This window comes from Bactrocera neohumeralis, chromosome 4, assembly GCF_024586455.1.
Source record: "Bactrocera neohumeralis isolate Rockhampton chromosome 4, APGP_CSIRO_Bneo_wtdbg2-racon-allhic-juicebox.fasta_v2, whole genome shotgun sequence".
In the NCBI taxonomy this organism is placed as follows: domain Eukaryota; kingdom Metazoa; phylum Arthropoda; class Insecta; order Diptera; family Tephritidae; genus Bactrocera; species Bactrocera neohumeralis.
Window position 1 is genome coordinate 22,345,509 of NC_065921.1, and position 21,325 is coordinate 22,366,833.

The 21,325-nt window shown below is 35.9% G+C and overlaps 1 protein-coding gene across 3 annotated transcripts in view; it reads left to right on the plus strand.

The window, feature by feature from the left end:
* LOC126756463 (semaphorin-2A-like) overlaps positions 1-21,022 on the plus strand; it is a 263,501-nt gene extending 242,479 nt beyond the window's left edge. For all 3 annotated transcript variants that reach the window (XM_050469529.1, XM_050469531.1, XM_050469530.1), the window contains 7 exons: positions 2,709-2,937; positions 6,143-6,479; positions 6,825-6,988; positions 13,546-13,698; positions 14,886-14,994; positions 18,481-18,559; positions 20,029-21,022. In XM_050469529.1, the coding sequence (XP_050325486.1) occupies positions 2,709-2,937; positions 6,143-6,479; positions 6,825-6,988; positions 13,546-13,698; positions 14,886-14,994; positions 18,481-18,552 (1,064 nt within the window). In that variant the 3' untranslated portion in view covers positions 18,553-18,559; positions 20,029-21,022. The remainder of the gene's footprint in view (positions 1-2,708; positions 2,938-6,142; positions 6,480-6,824; positions 6,989-13,545; positions 13,699-14,885; positions 14,995-18,480; positions 18,560-20,028) is intronic.
* Positions 21,023-21,325: the final 303 nt, after the last annotated feature.

The following is a 21,325-nucleotide window of genomic DNA, read 5'->3' on the forward strand; positions in this document are numbered from 1 at the left end:
TCTGCCTGAGATGCTATGAGAAGCCTTTAATGGAGCCGAAGTCCAAATTCGACGATGGGGGTGAAATCACATATCCCGAGATACGTCCGACGATGTCCTCTGACATTATTATGTTACAGTGTGAAAAAGGGAAAAGGGAAATCCCATATAAAACAATTTTAAATTGCATTTGAAAAATTTACTTTCCAGCATACAAATATATAAAGATTTTCAAACTTGTGTCGGCCAGTATGTGAGTTATCTCAATAAAATTGAGAGATCGCATATTTCATATAACGGTAAATGATTGTGCTCAGAATGAATAAAATCGGCTGAAAACACGCCTCGACCCCATATAACTAACAAGCTTTATGCATGCCTTTAATCCATGCAAGTTGCAAGAGTATAGAATGTTCGGTTATACCCGAACTTAACTCTTACTTACTTGTTTATTGTAATAAAGTCATTGAATCAAGTTTTGAATATAAAAATTTCATTACGCCTATATTATTTTAACTTTTTTATTTAATGGCTTATATCTCTGAAACAAAGCACTTTTATGACATAGGTAGGTAGGTAGGAGTGCAGCCCTATCGGGCTCAATTAGCACTTGATGTACCATTTTGATACACTATTCGTAGAACCTCCTGTATCTGCTATTACGTTTCACCATCTCTCTCAAACCATTTCGAGGTCTCGATGAAACTACTTTTGTCCGATATGCTTTTGGTGGAAATCCATACAAGGTTTGGTGTTTGATGGATTCCGAGTGTTTTGTGTCGGATCTGTGCTAGAGCTGGGCATTCGCAGAGAAAGTGGAACATTGTTTCCTTGTTCCCTGCTACTCCGCTGCCCCGGCAGATGTCGTTGTAGGGCAATCCCATTTTGGACGCATGTTCCCCAAATGGCCAGTGTCCTGTTGTGGTAGCTGTTATTCTGTAAATACTTTTTCTTGACCTATTTAATACGTCATTGGTTCTTTTCCTGTCATATGTTGGCCATAATTGTTTAGTTATGACGCATTTTGTAATGTTTTTCCACCTGTTGTTTGCAATTTGTTGAAATTGTCTATTGATCTCTCCTTTTATCGATCCAAGCGGGCTTTGTATTAGCTCCGCCTCGGATTCATTGAAGAAAGCTCCTGCCTTTGCCAACTCGTCTGCTTTTTCGTTACCGAAAATGTTCCTGTGGCCGGGAACCCAGATCAAGTTTAGCTGGAGCTTGTCTTTTATTGAGCTTAGTTACACTGGAATTTGTCATGGGTGAAGACAATGCCAGGAGGGCCGCCTGGCTGTCCGTAAATATAGTTGCTTTATGTATATTCCCGTGGTTTTCTAATAGAACTTCGCAGGCTTTTTCTATGCCTACTTTTTTGACATAATCGTCAAAACATTTTTTTATCCGAAATTTGATTTCTTCCTACTTTACCTTTGGAAGTTTTCCCATAAAACAGGCTGGTTTCAGTTTTTTTTTTTTCAAAAATATGTGAAACATCGAAAAGGAAATACTTAAAGTCAAAATTAAAAGATAAAATTTTTAGCGATTTTTTTTGTGATATAAAAATAAAATTTTCATGTGTCCGTGAAGAAAAAAAGTATTTAAATGAAACACTCTCACCTAAAATGCAAATTTACATGTCGAAATTGAGTTTTCTATTTATTAAGATCCACCAAAATATATTACATTACATCTACAAAATTTATATTATATACTATAAAATAACCAAATTATAACCGAATTTAAATTCTTCTTTTTCAATATGAACACTCAATTTATAAAGTAGTATCATTCTTCTCGTGAAAACTTATAAAAAGTGATGCTACGTTATTTTACATTTTAGGTGACTATATACTCTATACAATCCCACTTATAATTCGATTATTAATTGTTGGATTCTCCTCCAAACAAATCTCTAATCATTTGCCCTCCAAAAAGGGGCTTTTTTTAACATCTTCGTCAAAATTTAACAGTTTTCAGTTGCATAATTTTATTTTATGCAGATATAGTCATGAAAGATACATATTGGCGATTTTTTGCCTTCTGTTTAGTGCTGGAAACCCTTAACATTCAACATTTATGACATACTAAACAACTATCTTGGTAAATAAGACGAAATGCTTTGGCTTTAAGGACTACTGTGTAGAAATTTGTTGAAATTATTATGGTTCTCTAAGCGTATTAACCCTAAGTTCAACAAAATTATGGCTTTATTATTTACAACACAGAAGCAATAAAAACTGTGCATACAAAATTAACAAAAAAAAAAAACAGAAAAAAGCGCTGATTGCTCCGGCTTGCTGTTATTTTTATTTTTAGAGAATTTGCAACTTTGCCAGAAATTTTTTTTTGGTTTGTAAGCAGAACGATGAAAACAAAATTACATAACCAAAGTAATTAATGGAAAACTCATTATCTCTGTGAGCGAACAACTGAAAACTGAGTAATGAATAGGACACTTAAACAAAAAATCAAAACCAAAATGAAAAAAAATCATATATTTTCTCTCGACTTGAGTATTAATATTAAATCGTTGTAATTTATATACTATAGCATTAAATTACAGTTTAATTTTTTAATTTGGTTTATTTCAAAATTGGAATAATGCACTTAAACGCGCTGTTTCACTCTCACAACTATATATGCATTAAAAAAAATATGATAATAAACATCGACATTCCGCAAACAAACAACTTTTAATCAATTTAAATTTTTCGCTCATTTCTTTACAGGCAAATTCAAGGAGCAAGCGACCTCTAACTCTGCCTGGCTGCCAGTGCTGAACTCCAAAGTGCCGGAACCACGACCGGGCACATGCATCAACGATACGGCAGCGCTGCCAGATTCGGTGTTGAATTTCATACGCAAACATCCGCTAATGGACAAGGCGGTCGATCATGAGTTCGGCAATCCGGTCTTTTACAAACGGGATATCATACTCACCAAACTGGTGGTGGATAAGTAAGTGCAAATATTTAGCAAAAACTCGAAATTTAAAACAAATAAAGCAAGCACATACACACAAGTAAATATATGCATACATGTATATATTGTGTATACATATGTATATATATATGTAATTAATGAGTAGATGTATGTACGTATTTGTGCGGCTTTGCTTGTGTGTTGTTAAGCAGAAGTGCGCAAAAAACTGCTTAAAGCAGCTTTGTAGTCGGCAAATGCAGGCGCATAATCTCACTGCAGTCTTTCGTACGCCGCACGCCATGGCGTATGAGCAAAGTAAAGGAGTTAGTACAGTGGCGCTAACGCTGCCAAAAATTGTTTAAAAAGCTGTTAATGTGCGCGCTAATGCTTGTAGTTGTTTTTTTACCGCCATTTTTATTCTCTTTGTGGCTTTATTTTACTTCTTATGCGCTGAATTCTGCCAGTATTAATGCAGTCAACTTTTTCTGTGCGGTTCGCCGCTGTCTCGTAAGCTGGCAGTAATACTGGCTGTACATTAGAATTGTATAGTAGTTGTTGTCAGTTTGGCAAAGGGTGGAGAATAAAATAAATTTTAGTAGTTATTTTTGAAGCCTTGGGTACATTAAGTAAACTTCCTCTTTTTTTCTATAATAAGTATATGTTCTTCTGTGGTTCATTGGGTCGTCTTTCTGGATATTTGAGTTTGACGGAGAATGCAATGAACCTGAGGTTATGAGGAGTATTAGCGACTGGTTCTGGGTTAATTGAAGATTAATTTTTGAGGAATGAGAAATTGTTAGAGTGCTGATGGGATCTGTTTTGCTCAAAAGCAGCTCTTTGTTAGGCATCGCTTCCGACTTATGTTGAATATATCGACAATGTATTTAAAAAAATATTCTAGCAGCAGACGACCATATTTACGTTTCTACCCTTTCTTTCACTTAGTGCAACGGGTCGACGTGGATATCTCAGATGACAGCTTAAGATAACTTGAAGTAAATAAACGAAAATTGCCAAGCGATTCAGTCATCAGAATGTAGATCCCATAGATCTTTATAGCCTTTTCTAAAGCAAGATAGCTACTTTCAGAGATATTATCTTTCTGTGGACTCTATAATAAAACTTTTTAAGGGCGAGTTATTTAAATCCAGAACAGTGTATATGAAGTTCGCCAAGAAATTTATAACACCCAGCAGGAAATGTCAGAGACCTGATAAAATATGTATATAAGTATCAGCCCCACAAGCTTAGTTGAATTAGTCATGTCAGTCCATCTAACTGTCTGTTTTTCGGTACCTACGTAAACTAGTCCCTAAATTGCGGAGATTTTTTTGTGAAATTTCGCGCGCGTTCTCTTCGCCTCAAGTAATCTTTTTATGGAGGACTTTTTTATTTGACGAGATATCTGCAATGAGTTTGGCAAGGATTGTTGCCTAAGGCATGTTGCGAATTCCGAAGAAATTGATCGCATCACTAAAGCATACAGCTGTCATACACACTGAGCGCACAGAATCAAGTGCTTTTATGGAAAACTTTTTTATTTAAAAACTTTCTTCATCACTAAAGCTTTTTAATTGACAATATATCGTCTCAGCATGGATTATTAGTCAAAGCATTGCCAGGATCTCGTCTTAAATTTTTTTACATCGGACCACTATAGCACGTGGCTGTCATACAAACTTTTTCCTTAGTGAAGTGAAGTACAGATAAAGTATTCCATGTCTCTAGGAATTTCCTAGAGGGATCAAACCAGGTTTCGTAGTAAACATATGCCTTTGACATTTATGCTCAGTTTATTTCAATAAAACTCCAACGAAGCAAGGTTTAAAAGTGCCAGAAACTGATTTTAAAAATTCACCCGACATTTTCAAGAATTCCACACATATCAGTGAGTAAGCAGATTTCAAATATAATGAGTACGTAAAGAAAGAGTGATCCATTTCGAGGTTTCCTACTTTTTAAGGAAAAAACACACAAACTTCAATTTCAAAGTTGGCCCAGGAAATATCTCAGATGGTTCATCCCTTGAGTCCAATTTTCGATGACTCGTTCGAGCATTTCTACTGGTAACTGGCGAATGACATCCATCATGTTTTACTCTAAGGGCTGAATCGAAGCGCGATTGTCCGCAAAGACCTTAGACTTTACATATCCATCCTTGGAGGCCAGTCGACCGGCCTAAGCCATGAAATTATCTACTCACTGAAGTGATCTCTCAATAAATCCATTGATTGATGTGTGTGTGTGGGAATTGGCACCGTCTTGTTGAATCTAAAAGTTGTCGAGATTACGAGCTTCAATTTCACCCAGCAAATAGTTGGTTATCATGGCGCCAATAATTGTAAACGTGGAATGATTTGTAAAAATTTCTTAGGAGTAAATCTTTCCATTACGAAATGCCAAACAATACTGAACAAAAATAGCATGACAGCTTGACTGGGTGAGTCGAGTCAAGCTGTCATGTTATTTGATTGTCAAAAACAGGCAATTGAAAAAAGTTCCTCTTCCATGGTCTGCCTTGCATTCAAAAAAGTATCTGTTTCTGTTTTAGTTTTAAAACATGACTGATCATAAAAATCGAATATCTAACTGATTCTAAATAGTTTTAGCAAGATAGTTTAACAAAGCTTTCTTATTCCACGAAATCAACACTTCTGGTTACCGAACAAAAACTAAACCATACTCCCGAAAATTTTTTAAAATATCAATTACCCTAAAACCAAAATATAAGCCTTTTTATTAGTTTTCCGACATTTTCTCCGAGAAATATTTTTTTTTTACCCAAAAGAACTCACCCTTTATTAGCCACATATTAAAATATAAGCGTCTTAATTAGTCTTACTCGTTAGTCCTTCCTAGCGAGCACTTCAGGGTTTTCATCAAGTCATATAATGAAGTTAAAGTACTGCAGCAAAAATAATTTGGCTTGAACTTTTCCGTTGTAACTGGGTCAAAGCCAACAATTTATCGTCACTGCATAGGAACAATTTGCGTAAAATATTTTAATTATGCGCCAACATGCAGAGTGGTGCAAAGAACCAGCATCAAGAGCACCAAAATAACTCCAACAGCAAAAAATAACAACAGCAAAGCCAAACAACAGTAAAATGAACAAAAAACCTGTGACACCGAAAATGTCATTACAACCTTCAATAGTTCATTTTATCTCCACAGCGTACACAGTTCAATAAATTTCTCATGTCTCTCTTATTTTTTTTCTTCTTGCAACGCTCGCACACAGAATTCGCATCGATAAACTAAATCAAGAGTATCTCGTATACTTCGTCGGCACCAGCACCGGACTCATTTACAAAATCGTTCAATTCATACGCTACGGTCAGCGCTTCTCGAACCTGCTCGACGTGCTGCAGGTGGCCGACAATGAGCCGATACGCGAGATGGGTTTGAGTCAGAAGACGGGCTCGCTGTACTTGGCGCTGGAGCACAGTGTAAAGCAAATCGATTTGGCGATGTGCGCCCGCCGCTACGACTCGTGTTTCCGCTGTGTGGCCGATCCGTATTGCGGCTGGGACAAGGACGCCAGCACCTGCAAGCCATATCAGCTGGGATTGCTGCAGGTGAGTCAAATGAAGTGGAAGGCAAAAAACAAGCTAAATGAAAAAAACAAGAAAACAAAATGAAAATCGCTTGAATGCGGCTGCTGCTGCTGTCGGTGTCAAGGCAAATATGCCATTCAATGCCTAAATCAACATTTCACTTGACACTTTTACACTTTTGCATGCTTTCATTCAATCAACATTTCGGTTTTACATTTTCATTATCTGCCGGCGTATCCCCACTTTTTTTGGGCGGAAACACAATTTTTTCAGCATTTGCAATACAATAACATTAATTTTATCTTTCTGACTGCCTTTTTTCTTCTTCTTGCTTCTCTCTGGCGTGTTTGCGTTTGCCTGCCGCAGGATGTTGCCAATGAGACTTCCGGTATTTGTGACACGAGCGTTTTGAAAAAACGCATCACCGCATCCTACGGCCAGACGCTGCATCTGTCGTGTTTCGTCAAAATCCCCGAGGTGCTGAGGCAGAAGTCGGTACGCTGGTATCACCACTCAACGGAGCGAGGACGGTAAGTACACGGCAATTTTTAGTATTTAAAGTGTGAAAAAGGCAGTATGTTGAGGGGAAAAAAATATTTTAGCTAAAACTTAAGCAAGATACTAAATTTCAAGAGTTAATGTATATAAAAAAATTAAAGAATGAACGAAATGAAAAATTCGCTAAAACACGTTTGCAGATTGATACGTTTGGATTTTTTTTCATAAAAAATTTGACGTAACTCAAACATAACTTCAAATTTGCAAAGGGTTATACGACATAATGATATGTCAACGAACTATGAGCAGTTGAATTAGCCAGAAAAGACATCACCAAACAATTCGACTCCGGAAAAGAGGGAATTTTTATGCCTTTGACCACTTACTAATGTCTAATCGACAAATATGTCTTGGTGGATTCACTTCCTGACTTACTTAACAAGCAAGCAATTATGGCATGAATGCAACAGGGACCCCAAATACTGGCTATTAACATTTAAAAAGAATGACGTAAGAACGACTATTGTAGTAGCTGTAAGGCGATATAAGATAGGAGGAAATTATCAAAGATCTCACATGTGATTGCAAAGGAATAGAATTTCAATTATCTGTGGAGAGTTTCTTGACGGCGTCTTGGAGGTTGCATAGAATAAACTTTTTGATAAACTTCATCAGAAGCACGGTTTCAGAGAGGAGCCAATAGAGTGAGGGAATTTAAGTCTCGGCAGTATCACAAAGGGTCTTCTAAAAACCTACTTGCATCATGAGACAGCCACTATACGTATCCGTCAAGACATAATCTCAACTTTTCAAAATATAAATCAAAATATTATAACTTTTGAATATAAGTATTGGGATATACATCAAAAATAATCAATATTAATAAAAATTCGACATAACATACGTAGGTATACATAGGTTGAAGCGACTATCCCAGAACTTCACTAAAGTCTATTAAATGTACCAATCGTTATATTTTTATATAGTTTGGATTCTAAATAAAATTGTTAAGAATATATTCTTTTATGTCATCCATGCTGTACCATTGTTTTTCAGCAATCGATTGTCATAATTATGTCATGACTTTTTGATCATGCTCTCATCATCTACAGGTATTCGACCAGAAAGTCGAAGTTTTCCGTATGGTTTCGGATGACCCTCGTTAAATCAATATTGTTGATCTTGTAGGAATATAAAAAATGTTGGCTGGTCTAAAATTTTTGTCCTTCTCGATTATGTTAGGTTAGGATAGGAGGTCGATTCGAGTAAAGATCTCACCTGACAGCATAGAATGTTGTGATACCTAAACCTCTTATATAATTAATCATGAGATCGACACAAATGGACCAAGCGTTTTGAGCTTTTCACAAGTTTGTTGAGACAGCTAATGTAAGTTTCGGTTATGTCTTCTGGTTCGACGAACGTAAGGCTGCCAAGATGTTTCAACGTCAATCTTACAAAGGCTGGACAATGAAGCAGAAAGTGCTTGGATGTGACCACCTTACACACGGCAATGTAAATTTGGAAACTTGGGTCCGGCCTTATAGGTTTAGCCTTTTTGATTATATAAACTCCAATTAAGTCTTGCAAAGGGTGAACGATTCGGCAGAAAGTAATTGAATATTTTCACTTCACTCTCGTCTATACAGAACCTTTTACGAAGCACTTGAGAAAATAATGGAAACCCTAGCCTTTTTCCCTGTAGTGAGTAAAGATGGGTTTACTCATATTTTGCAGCCAAATAAATTGTAAAATTGCACAGTAAAAAGAGAATTAGACTCGGAAGTAAATAATTTGTAAAAATTTTACCTGGATCGTCAAAAAAAGTACTGAAATAAAAATGGAAAAAAGTATTTTTGTTTCAAAATTTTGGAAACTTAGTTGTACTTTATCAACATTTGAAAACCTGAAAACTTTCCTCTTTGTTATGCGTTTCAGTATTTTTCATACACAATCTTCCCCAACGCTTAACGAAAACTCGCGCGGCAATGCCAAGCTGTTAAATAATAATAATTTTCAGCTCGAACAGCCGTTGACGCTATTAAAAATGCATAAAGGGCGTAGTTTGTAATTGACACCAGAGCTGCGCGTTCCCAGTGCTAGCAGCGGCAGCGATGTATGCGCCATAAAAGTGATACAAATTCTCACCCTAAAAGTATGCAATAAGAAAGCGCGCTTTCTCGAACATTTCTGCGCATTCATAACTTTTTAATAAACGCAGCAACTGTTAAGAAATTTTTTAATATGCTCATGATATGCTGCAAAATTTCACACACACACACACTCACACAAGCAAATATACTTTGAAATGGTTACAGTTGCGCACGCACACCCCTTCAAGCGAGCGAACTAATACACTGTTGCAACCCTCGCACTTTTACCCGACAATTTTAAATTGAGTTTATCAATAAAAAAAAGTTGGCTGCTATTAAGGGTGCGATGTCGCTGGCGAGGGGGACACCTGTTTATTTGCCTGCACGCCATAAAACATGCAACATGGATATACATTATAGAATTCATTTCTGAGTTAACCAAAAGAAACAAAAAAAATAAATTCTTCAAATGACTTTGGTGTTATGGGTCCTCTGAGACGACAGTTGTGCAACAAAGACAAAGCGCTGTTTTATCACTCAAAGTAGCAGAAGGCGTTAAGTATAAACACTGCAACGCAATTGTAATGCTCTAGCCGCGTTTTGGGCGCGCAGCGAAAATTTGTTGCCATCAAAGAGAAAACTTCATTTCGTTCGGCGTGTCATCGGCCACCGCGGAAAGGTGCGATATTTTAGCTTCTTGATGAGTGCTAGAGAAGTATAGATTTCAAATGCGAATCAAGAGCATAAACGGCAATAGAAGCGTTGCCAACGCACATAGTGCCGAACGCCACACGAAAGTCAGTCCAATCGCCTCTAAATGTTGGCACACAAATGGTGTGGGTAACCAATCGACGAACGTAGATATAAGTAGCAAAAAATTACCCCACAACTGCTGTCTACGCAGCGGTAAATTGACACTTCAAGTTGCTGAAGTCTGCTTTTTGGCGTATTTACTTATGTATATGCGAGCAAAAGTCGCTGGCTAGACGCATTTTCCGATTTCCGAAACGTCGCACAAAGCGAAAAAGCATTTTTATGCGGTTTACGCGCCGACCAGACCCGCACGCCACACTTCTCAATGATTGCTGCCGAATTTGTATTAGCTTCTTGCGCGTAGCGGGGGCATTTCAAAGACGTTCGTGGCCATATATTTTAAGGTTATGGTTTCGTTTGATGGAAAAACTTTTTATCTAAGTTGCCATCACATTGGCATTTGTAAAAGCATTGTCAGCCAGCGTTGCCAGCCAGCGTGTGGGGTTTCATCGAAGCTGCGTAAAGTTTTCAATTTTTCCATTGACTTTTTCTCTTTTGCCTTGGCGTGCTTACAACTTTTATTTCATTTGTGTTTTCGGTCTGTTCGACTGCGTAAATTTATTTTGTGTGTTGAGCGGAAGTAGAGTTGAACGCATTCCAATGCACAGAGTGCACGCTTGAGCAGACGCTTGAAGTTTGTTGACACAACTTAGCGAAAATTTGCAGACAAACTCAGATTTGATGCACAGCGTTTGACAAAAGTAAAAATTGATTTCAACGCCTGATATTAGAAAGCTTCTGCTGATGTATGTATGAGAATGTTGTCGACAGCGCCGAGTTGTCGAAAAGCGCTTTCTTTCACCCTACGTAGTGTATAACTTTTTTCTGCGTCTTTCTTAAAAATTAATAAAGCTGCTGGGTTGAATTGATAAATTAAAAATAATATTTACGATTTCTTCTTTAAAGTGATTTTTCAAAAATACAGTGTTTTATTTAGGTTTTTTTTTTAACTCAAAATCACTCTATACATATACATATATGTATATTAGGGTGGGTCAAAAAGAAAACTTTCGCTTGGTGTTCTAAAAAAAAAATGGTTAATAGACACTTCCAAGATAGGCTCTTCACGCATGAGCTCTCAACTGTAACGAGAAAGTTCTTCACCTAACGGTATTAAATTGTTTTCTTATTATTCGATAGAAGAATTTGTATCTCTCTTCCAACTACTAGAAATATTTCACTTCAGAAACTTTTGAAAAGGAAATTGGACGCTCTACAAAATGGTCTACGACGGCATTTTCGTAAAGTTAACCGTTTCGAAGACAGTCGGAGAGGTGTTTATCAAACAATTTTTCAATGTACAATACGAAAAAAACATTCGTGGTTTTTGACTCACCCTAATATATTTATATATTTATATATATATATATATAAAATGTATACACTTTGTACAGCCAAAACAGAGAAAATTTCCATATATATACATATTTCGGTGAAATAAGCGCAAAATGAAATGAAATTTTGACGGTTTCCAAACCGGAAAAATAATTTAGACAGCCTTCCAAAAAGCTTAGAAAAAATTTAAAATTTTCAAGAACAGTTTTTCTGATGAAATTTACAGAATTTCGTATTCTTCCCACAAAAAAATTTACACTTTCTTCAATACTTTTGAAAATCCGATGGTACAATATATGAAATTTAAGAGAAACAATTACAAAAGTACTCAAAAATAGTGTTCCATTACATATACTTCATAGGTCAAATGGTCACTTTTTCAGTTGGCAACAATACTCCAACAATATTTGCAACGGATATATTTTGCTTGAATAAACATCTACACAACCTGTCGATGCAGTGTAGTATTTAGGGCTCGTCTTTCAGATGGCATTGATAGCTTTTAAACGGTTGCATATGAGCCATTGGCAAAAGGTGGGGCCTCTCGCCGGAAGTAGTGTTCAGGCCCAACCACACCATAGTTAAGCCCTGTTAATTGTGTGGTATTTATGGTGTCCTCCATCACATGATTATGCAAGGCAGCTCGGAGCGTTCAACGAATGGCGCTTAGTAGCAGGTGGGTGCACTGTGGTCTACTCCAACCATAACACTTAATGTCATTTTGCATATAGTACCCATAGATATCGCCATAAGGTGTATGGCCACGAATGTTGCTAAAAGAATCAGGCTTCACTAAAATATCTGAATATTCGTAAACCTTCACAAGCTTTAACTTTAAAAAGGATCGTTTGGAGCAACGGGGAAAGGTTGGTGAAGGAGTATATTGGAACTAATATCTCTCTATCAACTTAAATTTCAGACTTCGTGACTATTGTAATAAGTTAGCCTAAGCTGCTGTCGTTAGGGCAGCGGTAAATTTAATGCTCCGGAGTGCAGCCTCTTTCAGAAAAGTGCATATTCATTCTCATAGCAAGGCGGTCTAACCTCGCTACCTATGGCGTCGCTCCAACTAATCGGTACTCTCCTCTTCTCGTGTAGTCTACCATTAGATAGCTGGGCTTCGCAAGAGCTTGGCAAGCGCTGGGCTATCGTCGGTTCAAGCGCTATCAAAACATTATTTTGGTCCAAGTTCGATCGTAAGAGATTCAGTGAGCTCTTTGACCTAAAAAAAGCTAGGCTGTCCCTAGTTGTGGGATTCTAATATGCCGTTGCCGCTATCGACATTTTCTTCTTGATTGTCCGGCATTTGCGAGATTAAGAATTAACAGCTTGGGAGCGAACTGGGTGGAGCAGAAAATTTCTGTTGGTATTGATGCTTTGCTGATCCAATAAAGGAGTTCTATTTATATGGCTTCCCAAATGACTGCATATAGCAGTCCAAGAACGATTTCGGAATCAGATATCAAACCGAACCTAACCTAAATCTCTACGATTTGGTATCTAGAAAGTAAGCATTCTTTTAAGCTATAAAATATATCAAAATGAAGTCATAAAACAGTTGACAACTCAAAGAAAATTCATGTGCGAGTTTTCTTAAAAAATATCTGTACGTTAGCCATATTTTTTCCCGTCTATGTTAAGAATATCACATAAATAGCAACTTTAATATACTTTTAAACCAGTTGGCAACCCTCCTCAAAATTATTTTCTTTTAACCGCTTTCAAAAACTACTTAAGTCAGCATGTAATGACTAAACAATTTGCCAAAAGGTAATATGTTGCAATTTTTGAGTAGAAAACTCGTCATTTCTACTCACAATAATAATTCTCTATCGAGCTTAATAGAATATTTATAATGAAACTTAATATGAGTACGAAAATTAATGATTTCTTATTTGTGAGATTTTAATCTAGAGTAATACCCAAAACGAACTTCAAAACTAATGCTTTTTCATCTCAAATGTAGGCAACGATTGAATCTAAAATTAAAATAAAATATATTTTTGATAGAAAAGAAAACGTATATACATAAATTTCTTTATTTTTTTGTGAATTTTTTTATAAACTACAGATATTTGTTGGGATTTTTAAAACATTCGACGTTGTACCCAAATATCCAATACTCACCCCTAAATATTTTTTTGTTGGAGTAACAGTTGACAAGCGAATGCTTTGCATTATTGCTATAAACGAAAAATATGCTTATTGTAAACTTTTGTAAGCTACTTTTTTCTTGTTGACAGAACTTTCGCACAAATATGCGAAACTAATAAAAGTTCAGGTTATACCCATAAATGTCAATATTTGGTAAAAATTTTACAAGAACTTTCTACGCTGTTTATTTGCAGCTACGAAATAAACTACAGTCCCGCCAAGTACATTGAAACCTCAGAGGGTGGCTTGGTGATTATATCGGTGAATGAAGGTGATGGCGGACGATATGACAGTTACCTGGATGGAACGCTGCTCTGCAGTTACAGTGTCAATGTGGATGCGCACAGGTAAGTGGCGAAAGTAAAAAGCATAATATTAAGAAATGAAATGAAGAAGCAAGTGGAAAATGCAAAAGCAAGTGCCCGTAACTTTCACTTACAACTTTGAATATTTCTAGAAAATTACATAAATTAATTAATTTATGATTTAAATTTGACATAACAGCAGTTATAAAGTGCGAAATACAACACAGAGTTTATTTATAAAATCATTACAGTGTAAACTTGTTAGCAGTTAGGGCTCCTGCAGGTGTGCTGTCAGCTGTAGCATACCTACAGGCGTTGCAGGTGCTTTCCTTCATATTTCAAAGCCATTGCGTGGCGAAATTTTGACGCTTATGAATAAGCAACAAGCGCTAGATGTTTTTTTTTTGATACTCACATACACATATACATGTATATTTATACACACAGCGACGCTGCTGCCGTCACCCCTGCTTTTATGCTTTAATTAAAATTCAATTTTACGTTTGTGACAAGCTGCTATTAGTTGTTGCTGCTTTCATTTTCATTACAATTTCCACTTTTCGTTTTGCATTTTACGCTTTCATTTACGATTTGTACACACACACTCACATACATACGCCAAGTTCCACGCGCAATTATGAACGCCCATCCTTCCGCGCGCTTAATTTCCGTTTCCTTTTCAATCTGCTCAGCGAATGAGCATTGAATGCGTTAGTATTCACAGCATTTCATTTCATTCAACATTCAACCATGCCTGCGCACCTCAGCAGCTGCTTTAATCTTTTGCGCGTTTTCTATGTGGCACGTCTGTCCGCGATTTGTAACGCTTTCGGTGCCACCCGTCGCGTGCGCATGCTGGAATACCTTAAGCGTATACACACACATATATAAGATATATATTCATATATATTTACATGCGCATTTTCACACTTTCACTCCCGTCTTCGTTTCCTATTCGTCTTACGTCTTTGCAGCGTTGAGCGTTGTTGTTAACGTCTGTTAATTTATTTGCCAGCAATTATTCGTTAATTCCCTTTACACCGTCGCCAGCTACTTCACTGCTGCACAAGTGGCGGGAACATCCATTTTGTGGCAATTATTTCGCTGCGTCATTTCATTTCGTTCGCGTGTCTTTTAAATGTTTTTAATACAATTTTATGTTCTCACCTTTACACGGTTTCGTCGCAACTGTTTTTATTTGATTTGTATGTTATTCTTCTCTTTTGCAGATGTACGCCGCCTAACAAGAAGAATGATTACCAGAAAATCTACTCGCATTGGTGCAATGAGTTCGAGAAATACAAATCGGCCATGAAGCAGTGGCAGGCCAAACAAGATGTAAGTAAAAAGAATCCAAAATTTTTTATAGAGCAGAAATTATAGACATTTTTTCTTAAGTTTTATATGTAACAGAAATATTGTAAGTATTTTTTTCAAGTATGGCAACACCGAAATATTTTTGAACTAGTTTGTACTCTAAAACATCATTCAGTTACTTCCGAGCTCCTGATGCTCCTTTACAAGACTCACAAAATACTTATTAAATAAAAAGCATAGCTGTAACAGTTCAATTGAAAAGTCCCTGTCCTAACATAGTAAAACACATTTTTTTGTGAAGTTTCTTCAAGGTGAAACAATGATTATAAAGACCCGCCAACTTTTCTATAGCATTTTTGTAGTAAGATTTATTCGTTCCCTCAAAATAAGCCTCAGTTTCGGTGATCACCTCTTCATTCAACGAAAATTTCTTCCCAGCAAACATTATTTTGAAGTCTGAGAGCAGTAAATAGTCGTTGGGCGCCATATCTGTAGAATGCGGGGGATAAGGAAGCAATTCGAAGCTTAATTCATGAATTTTGCCACGGTTTTTAATAACTTGTATCAAGGTGCATATGTTAGCCTGGTGAAACAGAACTTACTTTTTCTTCAAATGCGGCCGTTTTTCGGCAATTTCGAACCAACCATCCTCTGTATTCGCTGTAGATAGTCCTTCCTTATTCAAGGAAGTCAATAAGAGCTTTTCCATGCGCAGCTCAAAGACAGACGTCTTAACCTTGCCAGCCGGAGTTTTGGAGCGGAATCGTTGTGTACAGTTCACTCGGTTGACCGTCGATTAGACTTCGGAGTGAATTGGTGGAGCTATGTTACAGCTATTGTCACATATCGACACAAAAATTCGGTCTTATTAAGATTTAACATCTTCAAACACTGCTTAGAATATAAAAATCCTCGTTGTTTTTGATTATAAGTGAGCTCGCATGGCACGCACTTTTCACAGAACTTTCTCATACCCAAATATTCGTGAATTATATGATGTACACATTCAGTTGGTATCTTTGGAGTGCCTGCGATGTCGAACCACTTCAGTTTACGGTTATCCAAAATTATTTTGTGCACTTTTTTGATGTTTTCGTCTTCCGCTGTATCCGCTTTTTCATATAAAATACACAAACTGATGAAGCAACAGCTTTCATTTTTGTGTCAATTTGAAGGTTATGGCTAACTAAAAATCATATGGATTTCATTCTAGTACCGCCAGTTATGTGTCCGGCCGGGTCAACTGGCTAGTAAAGCGTGTTGTGTTTTTTTATTTTATTTGAGGAAAGAAACGCTGTTTAAGTTAAGTTGAGTAGGCCTAACTACGATTTGGTAAGGCTGTGTGCTATGCCCACTAAACTGGTTATATGTAGTAAAGCTTATAGTCTAGATCCAACCTTAATACTCGTATAGCAAAAATTTCATAGTTCAGCTTCAAATCTTTAGAAGCTATATTTTCTTCAGCTGTCAACATAGATGTAGTTAAAGTAAATGGGATCGCCTGTTAAGTTAAGCATTCCGGCTGTAACAACTCTAGCTTAGAAAAATTCAGCACTGATCATTACTGTGAAAAGTATTTGAAAATCATTCATAGACTAAGTAGTAAGTTTGATACGGTTAGTCTGGTAGGTTAATAAGCCATGCATAGTCCAGTTTTGGTGATTAGAGATACCAGTGCTTGACTCGTATTTGAACAGGTTCTGTGGTCTCATTAACAACGCGTTTTGCAGTATATCATACTGTGTGGTCCCCAAATGCTTAAGGCATTACTTTGCCAAAGCAGGATAAGTGCACAAAAGACTCTTTCCTTGATGCTTTACTTTTGAAATATCCTGCAGTAATATTAAATTTTAGCCCATTCTGCAGGCGTGTACTGTATGAAAATTCACCATTCCAACCATGTGCTTACAGCTTCTTATGTATATCGAATGTCAGAAAGCTTTTTGTGAATTTTCCACCGCTTTACACGTGACTTTTGCAGGTTTGGATCTTTGTGGGTCGTTCCAACGCACTTTCAGCTTATTTACCATGCTCCTGTCTGAATTTAGACAGTCACGATTCCTAATGACAGCCTTACACTTGCCAATCACATTTCCATCGAAGCCTTTGGTGTTTCGTTGAGCACTTATGCAGATGTTAGTTCCGGAATTACCTTAGAGGCTTTCTCTGCGGTTTTCCCAATAGCAAAGACCTCCAATGGTAATATACCGCAGCGGTCCGGTAGTTTAGAAATCTCTCTTGTGCCTAACTCCCCACTATAATTGTTAAATGTGTGGCATGTAGCTCCATACTTTCGAGCCAACCGTCTTTTTTTTATCTATAATTTGAATTTGCGCTTGAGTAAAGGGTGGAATATTGAAAATAAATAACCGTGTTACACTGGAGAAAAACATTACAATAAGAAAAATCTAAAAATTAATATCTTAGCTTTATATATTGAACCATACTGACTCAATAAAGGCTGATCGATACTTCGAAAAGTAATTTCGAAAATCATTCTTTCTATTAAATAAGCGAGAAACTATCCATTGATGTCATATTCTACTTAAGAAGCAGATCGAAATGGTTCACAAAAGATTCCAGAAATGAAAATAAAAGAGTGCTTAAAAAAAAAATCGGCATCATTCTGTTGCTTATCATCAATTCAAATCACATGAACAGCACGATTTTTTTTCAACTACTTTACCTTTTAACTCGACCCACTGGGGCACATTGCAATCTAAATAACTACAATGAACCTGCAAGAACCAGATCTAAATCCAAAAAATTTTCATCACCGAATACTTGTATTGAAATAATTCGTAGTAGTATGGCTGCTGCCATATTTATATGAAGACAGACCACCACCGTACCACACCACCAACCAATCGAAACACCGTTATGCGTTTGTAGAACACAAAATTTACGCGCTTGAAATTTAATTGCGTGAAATTTAACGTTGCTAATTGTTTTAATTAATTTTTTATGTTGCTCAGTATCGAACGAACAGCGGCTAGTAGTCGCAGCCAGCATCCGAACACATTTCAGGGAGGCAGACCAAGCGTTTTCGGCCGTACATAATCGTAATTATACGCTTTATGACCTCAAACGCCTTAATGTAGGCAATGTTTTGAGAGTACGCATAGATTGGTGTGTGTTTGCTTGTTTATTTGTTTTCTTGGGCGTGAACACTGACAGGTGTTGCCAACGCGTTCTACTAATTCCCAAAAGAGAATTGAATTTTCTTGTTTTCGCGGCGTCGCCTTACATAATGTAGACTCCATAGCATCCATAAAAAACATGATTAACGATTTGGCGCTGCCGGCGTGTGTCAGTGCGCATAAAATTCGTAGCATTTTAGAATTTATGTGTTTTCATTATTAATTTCGGCTTGTTTATACGCGCTTTTAAGTTATTTAGCATTTCGGTGGTTGGCGTTCAGTTAACAAGCGGAAAATTTAATTGTAAATTTTTGATTTATTTGAATATTTTTGATTTAAAAAATTTTTTTGTTCTGTCTATTTCTAGCAATGCAATATGAAGGAGAAGGCGAGCGCAAAGCATACGAATGATGTCTATAGTAATGAACCTGTGGTCTGACCGCCAGGTGAGAGTTATTTATATGTTTTTATATAGATGTATGTTTGTTATTTTTAAAGAGCCGAAAATTATAGAGAAAAAAAACATTTCTGATTCAAAAACTACCTATATTATTTGAAATGACCGAACCCAATTTTTAAGAAAATATATTTGAGGCTAGAAAAGCATCGATTATTTTGGCGACATAATTTTAATTGTTTACTTATACTTATACTTATACTTATACTTATACTTATACTTATACTTATACTTATACTTATACTTATACTTATACTTATACTTATACTTATACTTATACTTATACTTATACTTATACTTATACTTATACTTATACTTATACTTATACTTATACTTATACTTATACTTATACTTATACTTATACTTATACTTATACTTATACTTATACTTATACTTATACTTATACTTATACTTATACTTATACTTATACTTATACTTATACTTATACTTATACTTATACTTATACTTATACTTATACTTATACTTATACTTATACTTATACTTACACTTATACTTATACTTATACTTATACTTATACTTATACTTATACTTATACTTATACTTATACTTATACTTATACTTATACTTATACTTATACTTATACTTATACTTATACTTATACTTGCATATATCCTACACTTTTGCCAATCTCATTAGCTATTTCGTTTTAATGTTTTTAATTGAGATTAGATCCAGCTCCTAGCAATAATTTCCGGCGCATACTCCATTAGCCTTGTTTGATCCGTCTGTGTAGATGTCGTGAGTTCTTTTGGCGAATCGCATGCTTCTACGTCAACCACTCTGTTCTAAAGTGACTTGAAACTTTTTCTCTCAATTAAAATGCAATCTCACGTGATCTGTTTTATTCACTAACCGCTCACTTATTGACCTACACTCTATACCAAAAAAAAACACTGTGGAGATTTCGCCTAACGCCGTTAAGATTGTACTTGATTTTTATGTAGAGCTTTCCTCACGGCAATGTCAATTGGTGGTAGGTAGAATAACCTTTCTAGTGCAGCGCTGGAGTTATTATTAGCGCGCTTGCTATGTAGATGCCACTTAATCCATTCCAACGGCTTTCCGCATGAGATTTTACGGTCCACTATACCAAAGCACCGTAATAGAAGACTACCGCTGTGTAACAGCAATGCATGTAAGCCTAGGGCATCTCTTACTTTTATTCATAGAGAGCACCACTGGCCTCTTTGATTCAATGTGGAGAGTTTCCACATCACTTTGCCTTCCATATGTGCTCCTCAGGTACTTGGTATGCTCCTTAATTGTTTACTCAAACCTGTTGATCCTCGGTTTCCGTGACGGTGTTTTGAACGTCCTTTTCGATTATAAGTTTTTAAGCTAATAAATAAATTATGTGCAAAATTATAGGCACACCAATAAAATAACCTTTTCTATGAAAAACTAAATATTTTTATTCTTTTTTCACTTTATTTGCAGGTAGCGCGACAAACCACTAAAGACTGAACTTTTTAAACTTTTGAAAGACAATATTTTCGTATTTTAACAGTTTTAATTTGCTAAAAATTCTTGTAACTAAAATGTTCTACAGTTAAAAAATATATAAAACAACATAAAAATGAAATAGAAAATCACACGGAAATTGTACAGCAACAAAAAAAGAAAATAATATCTAGAAACGAACGGTTAAAGAAAGTGAAACATCAAAGACCTACCAGAAAGCAGATCATAAGCTTAAAAAAATACAGCAAATGGATGACAGTGGGTCAAGTGGTGAAGAGCATGAACACATGCAGCAGCCAGAACACACACAGACACACCCACACATACCGCAGCACACGAGAGACAGTTTGAGTCGAAGGAGGACGACAACAGTAAAGTTACTAACAAAGAGATCCTGCCAGCAATAAATATACGAAATATAAGCAACAAATAAATAAGCGAAAAAAAAAAAAAAAACAAAAAAAGCAACAACAGAGGGTTTTAATAGAAGCGAAGATGTAAAAAAGAAACCGTAAAAGAAATTACAATAACAACAATATAAATATAGCGATAACAAGCACATAAATAGCAAGTAAAGAAGTGAAAACGAAACTAGACACATATACAACAGCATTTATATACATACACCAACAAAGATAAACATATACATATGTATGCAAACATGCCTGCCTGCCTAAAAGTATGCTAAGTGACAGTGTGAATTCAGCTTAACGAAAGCATCAAAACCACCTACAAAAAAATAAAAAAAAAACCAACAACAAAAAGCATACACGAATAGAACACCATAAAATAAGAGACAAAAAATAAAAACAACTACAAAAACAAAAAAATATTTAAGAACGAAACATTGCAAGAATTTTTTAAAATTTATCAAATTTAATTACTAGAAAATACAACACTTAAAAACAAAAAAAAAACTAAAATAAAAATCAAGCACATGTTAAAGGCGCTTGCGTAATTTTAGGCAAAATCACATCTAAATATAATATCTAAGATTTGTAAATTAGTTATAGGTGGTTAGCAATTGTAATTGTTTCACAAAAATAAAATAATTTAAGCAACGCTAAGTACATTGCAAGTGCTGCCAACGAAAATGCAAAAAAATGTGAAGAAAAATTTGCAAAAAAAATTAAAAAAAATATGTGGCAGCGCCAACTTGCTGATAGACTTAAGCAAAACTTATTGCATAGACCTACTGCTGGAGCTGTTAGCATTGCTAAGTTAAAAATATAATGAGGTGGATAGAGCTTGTTTTGCGTTTTTAGCGAGTTTA